This window comes from Strongylocentrotus purpuratus, unplaced genomic scaffold (assembly GCF_000002235.5).
Source record: "Strongylocentrotus purpuratus isolate Spur 01 unplaced genomic scaffold, Spur_5.0 spur5_scaffold_10, whole genome shotgun sequence".
NCBI lineage: Eukaryota > Metazoa > Echinodermata > Echinoidea > Camarodonta > Strongylocentrotidae > Strongylocentrotus > Strongylocentrotus purpuratus.
In genome coordinates this window covers 24,198,840-24,211,743 of record NW_022145595.1, presented here as the reverse complement: position 1 = coordinate 24,211,743, position 12,904 = coordinate 24,198,840, and the positions used below count along the sequence as shown (strand labels likewise).

Sequence of the window (12,904 nt, the reverse complement as noted above, 5' to 3'; positions counted from 1 at the left end):
AAGATAATGAAAGTAGACGATAATAACGTTATTTTGTACTGAATACTAGTATATAAGATATGTTATATCTGTAAGAGGAGAATTTCGACAAGTTTGTGCATAATGAAACTAGACGTTGATTAAGTTATTTGTAAAATTGTTGAATATATAAGATGTGTTATATATGTATGTGTAGAAAATGTGTAAACTTTGTACAGGTGGAAAACAAAACAAGAGCTGCTATGATTACTTTTTGTTTGTTAATTATCTGTAACAAAAATGTCATTATACCTTGAGACGATGTTATTTAAAAAAAAAAAAAAAAATTAAAAAGCAATTTAAGCAAAACATGACATTGAAATAAATATTGAACAATCTATATAGGCACAACTATTTCGTCAAAGAATATGAAGACAGGCCTCTGTTAACTTCATGTGCATTAAAAACGTGAACAACCTGTAAATAAAGAAGGAGGTGGAAGGAGCAGGGAGGTGTGATGAGCGTAACATTACAAAAACAAAAGCAGAAAGACGATCATACATTTATTCGGAGAGTGTGCAATTAGAGAAAGAGAGAGATCGAGAGAGAAAGGGTGCGGAGAAATACCAACAGAGAGAAAGAGAGAGAGAGAGAGAGAGAGAGAGAGAGAGAGAAAGAAAAAGAAGATGAAGAGTATAGAGATGAAGAGGGGTAATAATAATACAAATACTTTGTTCTTTTTAATATAGTGCATTTCATGTCTGTTGACATTTCAATGCGCTTTACAATATACATATAATATTATGAAGTATAATAAGATCATGAAAGGAAGATGAAACAGAAACATAGAAAACAATAAAGTACCTACAAATAGAAAAAATACAACATTACTTATCCTTAAATACTATTCATGTGCTAATTTGAAAAGATGAGTTTTGGGTTTAGATATGGGTAGAGAGAGAGAGAGAGAGAGAGAGAGAGAGAGAGAGAGAGAGAGAGAGAGAGAGAGAGAGAGAGAGAGAGAGAGAGAGAGAGAGAGAGAGAGGGGGGGGGGGGGGGGGGGGAGAGGGGTCAATTTATTTCATAATTTAAGTTTATATAAAAAGACAATTTAGTCGGTGATTAAAGTTGAATTAAAAAAAGTGAATGAAAAGACCGATTGCCTAATACCGACGTATAACAACATACAGTCAAACCTGTAAAATACATGACCACTGTGGACAGGTGGGCTTTATAGAGAGGTGGTCATCGTAAGTAATACGTTTGACCGTAAACGAGTGAACGATGTGGTTGATGAAATATATGCACTACCGTAACATCAAATTGTGTTTCTTTTTGATCGATAACTTCAGATGTAAAAGTGATGGCGGTGAGCAAAAGCGCAAACACGTATAATCGACTGAATTGGGAAGAGGCTGTAAGTATATTACTGCACCGATAGTTCCTAAAGTTTAATATGATGATATTCAAACATTTCTAAACCTTTATATTTTCATTTGGTGTGATTTGATGTCGGATTGACCGAGATTCGCGCTATTCTTGAGCCCCATGCCGTGGAGTCATATTTAGTTTGTATTGCCCCATCCGTATGTATTTGTGTCTGCTTGTTCATGTTGGTACACTAAGCAGAAAAAGAAAGTGGACACACTTTATTGCTCACAATGTTCATATAAACCGTCAATAATGTAATAAAATTAATATAAAACTAGAAGAAAATTTATACTCTTCCAATATCAGTTAAGATAAAGTCTTGAAATATTATGCTTAGAATTGGATGGGCACATAAACGGTAACCGCTAGAAAAAACTAGAAGAATGTTTGATTAAGAAAATTTCAACAATATTTAGATCTAGGCTAGAGTAGAGTAGACTAGATCTAGAGCAAGTAGTTGTTCAAATGTCCGGAAATCTATCGTCAATCTCGGTGAAGCGCTGCTTCATACTAAGTGTGTGCATTTCTTGGTCACCTGCTCAAATCTCTGAGGAAAATCTACTCGCCCCTCCCCAACAAAAAAAAGAAGAAAAGGGCCACAAAAGAATAGAGGTCTGTATTAAATGTGTAACGCAAACAAAAAAGTTTTGAGTTTCATGTGCGCGATATGGACCGAGCCTTTTAGGGCTGATTTTTTATTTACCGAAATGATTGCTGAGAGTACCAGGACTATTGCTGGAAAAACAAGACTCGATGGCGAAACTATCGGCTGGGGATTTCTTCCCTTTAAAAATTTGGACCTGATTTTGACCATGCCATGCATGTAAAAATGAACGGGGGAAAATAATATTGTTAGCTTGAATACTTAATTACAAATTTAACACTCAGAAATCGCAAGCTGATCTTTAGTTTAATGGCTGTTATTATATTACTCCTCATAGGCGCCGGAAGTGGGGGGGCAGGGGGGGCAGTTGCCCCCCCAGTCAAAAAAGTGGGGGGGCAAAACGCATTTTTGCCCCCCCCAAAACGCCCCCCCCCCCCCTCCAAAAAAAAAAAAAAAAAGCAGTAAAGGAATAAACATGGTTTGTATTTTTAACCCAAAAGAACATAACAATAATAAAAACCTGAATTAAAGCACATATACCATTCCATTCAAAGAAAAGGAAAGTTCACAGGAATTAAATTTTTATAAACATTGCGCATGCTACCTATACGGTTTATAATAGCGATACGCGCATATCGTGGACATATTGTGCGAGAATGGGAAAACGTGTCTGTTTTTTGGTTTTGTTATAGGGGTGAGAAGACATGAGCCCCTGAACGCTGGCGTACTGATGGGGGGGGGGGGGGGGGGGGGTATATCTATACGATACCAGTGATTTACACATGTTGCTGTTATGACATGATTTTCCGGTATTTTTTCTCCATTTTTTTTAAAGTCATACCTTTTTATGCGTTTGTTGGAAAATAAGAAATTCCCAAATTACAGTCGGGCGAAAAATACGCTTATTTAGAAGCCTTTATGACATGGTCTGCAAAGTGGCTGGGCTCGAGCCCCTCCCCCCTCACTTTTTGAAAAAGTATGTTAAAGAGAAAAAGAAAGAAAGACGGAGAGAAAAAATAAGTGACCTGCCAATGTCACAAATAAGGCATAAAAAATGCTCATCTGACCGTAATTAAATGCCTAAAACCCCAGAGCTTACGGGTGCTCCGCCCCCGGACCCCACCAAGGGCCCTAAGGCGGGCCCCTGGATGCTCATCTGACCGTAATTAAATACCTAAAACCCCTGAGCTTCCGGGGGCTCTGCCCCCTGGACCCCACCAAGGGCTCTAAGGCGGGCCCCTGGATGCTCATCTGACCGTAATTAAATACCTAAAACCCCTGAGCTTCCGGGGGCTCTGCCCCCTGGACCCCACCAAGGGCTCTAAGGCGGGCCCCTGGATGCTCATCTGACCGTAATTAAATACCTAAAACCCCTGAGCTTCCGGGGGCTCTGCCCCCTGGACCCCACCAAGGGCCCTATAAGGCGGGCCCCTGGATGCTCATCTGACCATTATTAAATACCTAAAACCCCTGAGCTTCCGGTGGCTCTGCCCCCTGGACCCCACCAAGGGCCCTATAAGGCGGGCCCCTGGATGCTCATCTGACCATTATTCAATACCTAAAACCCCTGAGCTTCCGGGGGCCCTGCCCCCTGGACCCCACCAAGTGCCCTAGGGCGGCCCCTGGTTGCTCATCTGACCGTAGTTAAATACCTAAAACCCCTGAGCTTCCGGGGGCTCTGCCCCCTGGACCCCACCAAGGGCCCTATAAGGCGGGCCCCTGGATGCTCATCTGACCATTATTAAATACCTAAAACCCCTGAGCTTCCGGGGGCTCTGCCCCCTGGACCCCACCAAGGGCCCTATAAGGCGGGCCCCTGGATGCTCATCTGACCATTATTCAATACCTAAAACCCCTGAGCTTCCGGGGGCCCTGCCCCCTGGACCCCACCAAGTGCCCTAGGGCGGCCCTTGGTTGCTCATCTGACCGTAGTTAAATATTAAAACCTCTGAGCTTCTGGGGGCTCCCCCCCCCCCTCTGGAACACGTCAATGGCCTTAAAGAGGCCCCTGGATGCTCATCTAACCGTAATTAAATACCTAAAATCCCTGAGCTTCCGGGGGCTCAGCGCCTTGACACCCTGCCGAGGCTGGACCCCACGCCAATTTACGCTCTACCTGATCGTTAATACTTCACTTTGAAAAACGTTCCGCGGGACCTGCATGTAACGTGTAAGACTGGTGGTGATGCAGATTTTTCGTCTGCCCCCCCCCCCTTCCGAACGTTTTTTCTCATTACGTCACTGCCCTCGGAAGGTGAGCCCCCTGGAATGTTTGCCCCCCCAATCCCAAACTGCTTCCGGCGCGCCTGTTACTCCTGATATATCCAGTTATAATCCAAGGTCAAATTCCTGTCCAAAAATGAAGAACTCCTCACTAGAATATAAAATCCAGGTTAAATGGAGGAGTCTTCTTACGATCAAATCTCTTCTTCATCATATACAAACCATTCTTTAAAGCCAACTTATTTCTTGCTGGGTAGGATTTGCTTATAGCATTTCTTGATTTAAGTGATATTAACACCAAGAGTGTGGTGCATTGCTGACAATGAAGGATGCACATTTCCCCCTAACTTTACTATGATTAATCCATGAATGTATTTACTTGTGTCATTGTAAGAGATATGTCCAGAATCTACAGACCACAATCATATTATCTAAATCTTTTGCTCTCTTTCAATTTTCCTTTCCAGGACTTCCCCATTCTGTGCCAAACATGCCTCGGTGATAACCCCTATGTTCGTATGGTAAGTAGGCACTTATTGTGGATAAGTTTCCAGACTGTGGACCACAAGGTACATGTTTCAAATATGTTCTTTGGTAATTCATTAATCTGCATTTGCCACACTCAACCCAGGTGATGTAAATGGTCATCATCATCATCATTATAAATTGTTACTATGAGAAACCCTAAGAGAGCAAATGAAGTATGTTCCATTGTTTCTTAGATGTTTCTTTTAGCCAAAGTTGTATATTCCTCAGATTATTCTAGGGGAATACCAAATTATGCATCTCAATTTATTTCATTTTATATTTCATATATTATTCTGTTCTAAATCTGCTTTCAGTTATATTTTTATTAATAACTTAGTGAAGTATGTCAAAACTGTTGTTCTTACATTGCTAAAATTACAAATCAAATTAATGTATCTTTGTGTTGTATTTTTTACCCTAATATGTTTATATTTAGACCCAAAAAAATAAAAAGAGAAGAAAAGAAAAATGTAATTGGCAAGTGCAAACTTCATGTACTGGTAGTCCGTCATCAATTTTCATTTTCCTATATTTCCTGATATTGAGGTAATTGGTATAGAGAAAAGTGCCATTTTGTCATTGTTATTTGTTAGCAGCAACACCTCAACTTGTATGAAGGAACCTATAGTTTGCTAACAACAAAGTCATCCCTGATGTTGTATTTCACTATCCAAAGTAGACAAAGGAGAAGTTTGGGCGGGAGTGTAAGATATGTCAGCGCCCCTTCACCATGGTCTGATGGTGTCCTGGTCATTGTAATTTGTTTGCAGCAAAGCCTTAGCTCAACTAGAGTTTGATAACGGCGAAATCATCCCTGATTTTTTATTTTTCTAGACCAAGGAGAAGTTTGGGCGAGAGTGTAAGATATGTCAGCGTCCCTTCACCATATTCCGCTGGTGTCCTGGGGCTCGGATGAGGTTCAAGAAGACGGAGGTCTGCCAAACTTGTAGCAAACTGAAGAACGTCTGCCAGACTTGCCTGCTAGATCTTGAGTATGGTGAGTGTTACGAAGTCTTGTAATCTATCTTCCGTTTAGTTTCAGTTGTAATTGTGCATTTTCGTTTTAAATGTTTCTTTACAGGTTTTGTTTTCATGGCTTTGTTTTAGACCAGTTTTTTTTGGATTGAACTTCATAAAGATGCGGAGTAAATCAATAAATAAAATCAATCAAATGATAAGTGATGTAGCCACCATACAAATAAAATTTTAAAAAAGTGATGTAGCCTGGCTTAAAGAGCCAGAACGTAACACATATATGGTGATGATAAGGCCTAAATATCAAAACATGGGCATATTAAAAACTGCAAATGCATCATTTCATGCAAAAAAATTCCCCCCCCCCCCCCCACAACAAAAAAGAAGGAAAGAATATAAAAATGAATTAACAGAAATAGATAAAGAAATAAATAAGTAAATAAGTAAATATGAATTAAAGAATGATTAATGGATGGATGAAATAAATTACCCAGTCAAGGTGATTCAGTTTAGTCCAGGGCGAGCGCTCCAGGCTTTTGATAAAAATCCACTAAAAACACTGATTATATTTAGAACTGTTTATAAATGTCAACCCTTTTCTGTTTTTGTATCAGGTTTACCAATCCAAGTACGTGATGCTGCCCTCAATGTCAAAGATGAAATGCCCAAATCTGATGTCAACAAGGAGTACTACTCCCAGAACATGGAGCGAGAGGTATGTCAACTCCATCTTTGGGTTTCTTCTGATAGTGGCAGCTAGTTTGTGTTTTCATATCCATACTACAGTTCAGTAGAGAAAAGGATTTGTGCTCATGTAATATCTATGCAGTGAGAGCGCATGTAGTTGACAACTACATTATTCATACTCTTACCAAGTTTTGTAGTTTTTTTTAAGTATGTGAAAAATTGATTTGTTCTGATTTATGTGTCTTGAAAATGTGACATCTAAAAGAATTCAACAAAGGCCCTAGCTCAAATAATCCATCTTTCATTCTCGAGTTACAAAAAATACAAAAACCATCAAATTTACAAGGGATATGAATAATTCAGTTTTTAATTGTATGATAATAATTCTGCATTCTAAAGTCAGAATATGTGTCTATGAATTTAATCCCTAAGCAATTTGAACTACATGATAAAAGAAATCTTTATTTAGAGTAGGAAGTAATCAAACTTAGACCTAACTATTATTTTGTTCTGACTCATGATCATTTAGTGATCCATCATATTATTAAGTTATGTGTATATAGTTTGCTGAATATGGAAGTCCCTGTCTCTCAGTCTCTCATCTTCATTGAATGATAGTCCAGAATCCAAACTTATATGAGCAAAGCTATGTTATTCAATATTGATGTGTGTATAACTATTAACAGGTTTATTTGCCAAGATTAATCATACTTTACTATTGTCTTTGATATTTAAACTTAACATTTGCATTGTTGTGTCATCATATCACAGCTGGCCAATGCTGAAGGTAACCAAGCCCTAGGTGCTGTAGGGAAGGCCCAGGCCCCTAGCGATCTTCTACTCAAGCTTGCTAGGACCACACCATACTACAAAAGGAACAGACCTCATATATGCTCCTTCTGGGTCAAGGGGGAGTGTAAGAGAGGAGAAGAGTGTCCGTACCGGTAAGCTGACAAGCTCATTTTGACCCATTAGCCACTAGAGATTTTGTTAAAATGGCCTATTACCGTACTCACTGGAAGATGTTGCAATTTTGCTCTCATTTTGACATTGTTCTGAACAAAATGAAACATGCGCTATTTTTCTATGCAGAATCCTACTGTAGATATTGTAAGGATTAGGCACGTATAAAATTATCACGTAGACCCCTAGAACGATACTACATTGCGTTGAAAACGGATAAAAGCGGACGGACGGTTCAGTGAGTAAAAGGAAGGGCGGTTAGTTGCTAAAGGGTTAAAGCTCCATATTCTTTCTCGAGGTGTGAGAGGGGTCACAGAAAGGGAGAAGAGGCAAAATGATGAGGTGCGAAAGGAAGTAAAAGTGATGGGGATAAGAGAGCAGATTGGGATGGTATGGACACGTGAAGAGGAAAGATGAAGATGAACTGATTAGATGGGCAGCAGAGAGAAAGGAGAAAGGAAGGAGAAAGGTAGGATTGCTCAGGACGAGGTGGATAAATTGCATTAAGGAAGAGGAGGTGAAAAGCGGTAACCAGGGATGATGATGGATGCTGGTGATGATGATCCTTACTAAACCAGTTTGTTTTTTTGTGTTGGAAATTATCATAGACCGTGAAATTTTACCTGATTAAAAGAAATATATCCATTACCGGTATACAGGAAAAAAATGTTTGCAATGTAGTAATGTACATTCCATCAACTGTCTTTTATTTTGACGTTGTCATTAAAATTTGGGCAACTTACAAACGCTGAAATATTAATAAATGCATTTTTATTTCGTTTATTGTGACACTTGGGGATTCATGCATCATATATCAGTTAACCCAATTCTATCTTGCAATATTTAAAAAATGTGTGGATAAACAAGTTGGCTATAGCATAGTTGAAGAAAATTACTCATCCATACTTTATTTCAGCCCTTGTTTTTTAATTTCATTCATGTAAATGCTTTGTTGTTCATACATTGATTTGTTAATTCATCACATTGTGTTTTGTTTTTGTGTAATCCTAGGCATGAGAAGCCAACAGACCCAGACGATCCTTTGGCTGATCAGAACATCAAGGATCGTTTCTACGGAGTGGATGATCCCGTAGCCGACAAGCTGATGAGACGAGCAGCGGCCATGCCTAAGCTAGAAGCTCCTGAGGATAGGATGATCACAACGCTCTATGTCGGTGGCCTGGGGGACAAAGTCACAGAGGAAGACCTCAAGTAAGTATCCACTTTAAAGCATCGTTCAGATATGACGCTGCAAAACTGCACCATTTAAAAAAATGATGATGTAAAGTAGAATAGTCTACACATTTCTGTATCTTATAACACTGATTATATTTCTTTTGATGATTTTAATCTAAGTTTTAAATTTGTCTCAATCTTCCTTTGCAGGGGTCACTTTTATCAATTTGGTGAGCTACGGAGCATCAACGTGGTTCCCAAGCAGCAGTGTGCTTTTGTTACCTTCACAAACAGACAAGGAGCTGAAGGAGCTGCAGAGAACTCCTTCCAAAAGCTGATCATCAAAGGTCGAAGGTTAAACATCAAATGGGGGAAGCCCCAAGCCCAGCTGGGGTCAGGGAAGAAGGAGGATGACAGTGAGAAGGAGCTGAACTATGAACCTGTACCGGGTCTGCCTGGAGGTAAGTGCTAAAAGACCTTGAAGCCACACTCTACTACTTATAGCTACTTGTGCCCTCTATATAGCAAACAATGCCTAATCTGTGCCTGTTGGTCCCCCATGATCCCCTTGTTCTTATAATAATTGAGAGCTGATTTGATGAGATAACCACCTGTCATTGACCATGCAGGGAGGTCGAAACCCCTGGCCAACTAGTGCAGACAGGCTTTAAGTCACATGCATAACAAATTACAAATGATAACAGTAAAATGTAAGAAAGGCTTCTACTTGATCTTGAAACAAGATTCTGAATAGAATGAATCTTTTTAATTTGTTATCAAAGTATTCATTTACTTCACACGCAGACACACACATGATGACATATCAAAGAGATAACAGATGTGATTGTTGGTTTAGCCTCTTGTAGAGTTGTTTATTTTGTCATATATGTACCTTAGTTAACGAGAGAATGTACATGTTAGCACTTCCATGTGATTTGAAAATAAATGTAAATACAACTATTTCTTAGAGATCAATGGATATAACTATGCTGTGTTTGTGACAATCTTTTAGAGCAATAGACATACCATCTGCCTATAAAAGTTATTTTTACACACAGCTGGACATTTTATAAAGGTTCTAATGTAACCTCAGAGTATTTAGATCAATTATTCATTGCTAGCTTCATTAACAAGTTTTTAATATTCCGTTTTCTATTTTTTGTTTCCCTTGCAGTATTACCACATCCACCACAAATGAGCCAAGACCAAGGCAACGCACCATTCCCTCCCCCCATGCTACCTCCCCCTCCAATGAACAACCCGCCCCACCCCCACCACGCTCAGTTCAGACCACCTCCAGGCTACGGCATGGGTATGCCCCCACCCCCTCGGTTACCTCCTCCTCCCCACCACATGCACCCAGGCAACAGGGGAAGGTTCCCCCCTCCCCCTCCAGGTGGACCACCCCCAAGGATGCCCCGGTATCCTCCTCCCCCTCCCTTCGGAGGCAGGAGAGACGGCCCAATGCCACCCCACATGCGACACAGAATGCCCCTGCCCCCTCCCCCGAACATGCCCCCGCCCCCACGGTCACAGCAGGGTAGTGGAAAGCCCCCAGCAGTACATTACCCCTCCCAGGATCCACAGAGGATGGGGACAGGGGTAGAGGAATCATCTTCTAAATCTTAGTATTCTGTCTAAGTCTAACACCATAAGGGTTTTTGAAATGGTAGTCCACCCAGAATCAAGTTGGTGTTCATAAGAGCAGGAAATGAAAGGTTGATGAAAATCCAAGTAAAGTATAATACAATGAAGATGTTTTAAATCTCTGATGGATTAACAAAACTGGCAACTCTGTGATTTTTCTTTGTTTTGTATAAGAAACAAGAAATTATTTTATTAATAAATTATTTACTCCTCTTTGAAATAGATCTATTCCTGAATCGAAACCAGAAAATTATAAAAGTTTGATAACTTGCATTCTATTTATAACAAATTTAATGGGGAAAAATTGCTGATAGCAAGGACAATCATTACAACTTTCATATGGTTTGTTGTATTTTCCTCCAACTTTCGCCAATCTATTTCTGCCATTTTCTGCTTTTATTAAAACCAACTTTGTATAAGAGTGGACTTTCCCTTCAAACCTTGAGTTACCTCAGTTTAAACATAGAAATCACTCTTTTAATACAATTCTGATGCATGGGATGAAATTGTATAGCCTCCATAGACTAGACATCCTTCTGTATGTACGTTGTACCACAAACAAGCTACAAAGGACTACAGACCAGTATGTCTCCCATATTTCCAGTTACACTTTATTTTAATTTTATTTTATTCTGGAAGGCAACTGATAAAGTATCACTGGTGTAGTCAGTCTCTCAACTTTGTGATCCATTGTCTGTTTACGTTTATGGATATTTCTGTCTCGTGTACAGGCAAATCCTATTTTAACAAACTTGCTTGTAATGAATACCGCCTATTGTGGTGATAATTTCATCTTGTGACAGTGCTTTGTGCAGGTCTTTAAACTTTCTTAGGGTAGGATTTGCCAGTATAAATGTGTTGTACCTTTTTTAGATTATTTTTGTCTGAATTGTCGAGAGTGGATATTCTTGCTACAATTTTTGTTTTAAATGTTAACATACTGAGCAGATGCAAGTCACATTGCAGGAGGGTAGGAGGTGGGGGAGGGGGGGGGGGAGTGTTTATTTAAAGTACAAGTAGACTGACTTTGCAAACCACCCACTATTTACTGTATAAACCATTCTCAATCTGAGATTTGACCTCCTCTTGCTCTAATGACTTTGGGAAAATGCAGAAACTGTTTTGTCATGTAACATACCATGAACCTTTTCATGCTTTTTTTTAACAAGCATTTTATTCACATGTCCATCTTTCAACTATTTTCTTTTTACAGTAATAGGGTACGTGATAGAAAGTAGACACTTCATGCTCATAAAAAACATGATTCTGAGATTTTCCTCTCTGTATTTGTCTTTCTGAACACTTTCCCACATAGTTCTCGTACAGTGGAACCTGAAGTGATGGGGACCCATAACATTTCATGCACCCTTTATGACCTTATGTAGACATGTTCTGATAACCAGCCCATTAGAAATGCTCCCCCTACCTGGCTTATTATTATTATTGATAGATTTTTACTGTGAATAATGGCTGGGTAAAATTTAGTTGTTTACTTTTCTTGTAAGTTGAATTTGAAACCTGTAAATAAATGACCATTTTGGAAACTACAGTGCTACATGCGCCGCAATCTTTTTCATTTCGAGTTGAAACTGTGACTTGTTGTGAGACAGAGGTCAATTCCAATTCTCATGGAATGACATGTCCAAAGAATTTTCAATTTTGAAAAAAAAAGAAAATTATAGATACACATGTACTTGAATAAAATCTACAATTAATGATGTGAATATAGATTTATACAGTAGGCTTGTGAATGCTCCACAATATAGATTCAGCAGAGTTTCTTATCAACCATTCATCAAAGTCATAAAATATTGAATTTGAAAGAGCTTTGTCATGGAATGACCAAAATACTGCCTCTAATGTCATTTTGTAACAAACATATATAAAATTCAGTATTTCATAAATTAGACAAATAGTTGATAGGAAACTAAAAAGTACTAGAAAGTACCTCATATTAGTTCATATTTCACATTTTTAATTTGTAGAATTTTATTAAAATGTTTATAATATCCTCTATTGAAAATTGAAATTAATTTGTAACAGTTGAAATTGACCCAAAGCAAACCTTTGAGCGCTTTGTTACGTCTAAAACCAAACTATTAAAATGTAATACATTGTATTTAGTCAAAAAGCAAAGGATAGAAAACTGCAGGGAAGAAGAGAAAGAGACAAATAATAGGGAGGGAGGGCAAGAGAAAAGGGGAGAGAGAGAGAAAGAGGATACAAGAATAGCAGAAATGAAAAGAACAAGGAGAGATCGATGCAGAAGTGAATTGAAATAGTGGAAGATTGAGAAAAAAAAGTTGAAAAAAAAACGAACATGGTAGACACCAACATCCATGCTTTTCAAAATTTTCTTCCCTCGCGTGTTCAACGTCTTCCCTCCAGTCGTCCAAGTAGATAGGTATTAATCATTCATGTCCCATCTTTGTCTCTCCTGTTCTCTCTCTTGTGTTTGTCTTTCCCTCCAACTGTCCCTCTCAATCTTCTCTCTCTCTGTGTCTCTGTCTCCTCCTATCTCTATCTCCCAGCCCCCACTCTCTCTCTCTCTCTCTCTCTACTTAACATCGGTCTTTCGCATCTCTTTCATTCTACTTCAGATTGGCTTAAAGAGGGAATCCAGACCTCTCCTTTGAGTTGCCAAGATGTTGCTTTGTCATGATAGTTCAAACTTTTTTCTCAAGACATGCTAAAGCTTTTCATCTTGCACTC

At 39.1% G+C, this 12,904-nt stretch overlaps 1 protein-coding gene across 1 annotated transcript; it reads left to right on the top strand.

Annotated features, from left to right (window-relative positions):
• Nucleotides 1-1,265: 1,265 nt before the first annotated feature.
• On the top strand, nt 1,266-11,161 carry LOC115921757 (pre-mRNA-splicing factor RBM22-like). The gene is made up of 8 exons (XM_030979846.1): nt 1,266-1,375; nt 4,684-4,737; nt 5,579-5,741; nt 6,334-6,434; nt 7,178-7,350; nt 8,381-8,581; nt 8,756-9,006; nt 9,720-11,161. Exons 1-8 carry the CDS (start codon nt 1,322-1,324, stop codon nt 10,172-10,174), a joined length of 1,452 nt encoding a protein of 483 aa, XP_030835706.1. The 5' UTR covers nt 1,266-1,321; the 3' UTR covers nt 10,175-11,161.
• Nucleotides 11,162-12,904: the final 1,743 nt, after the last annotated feature.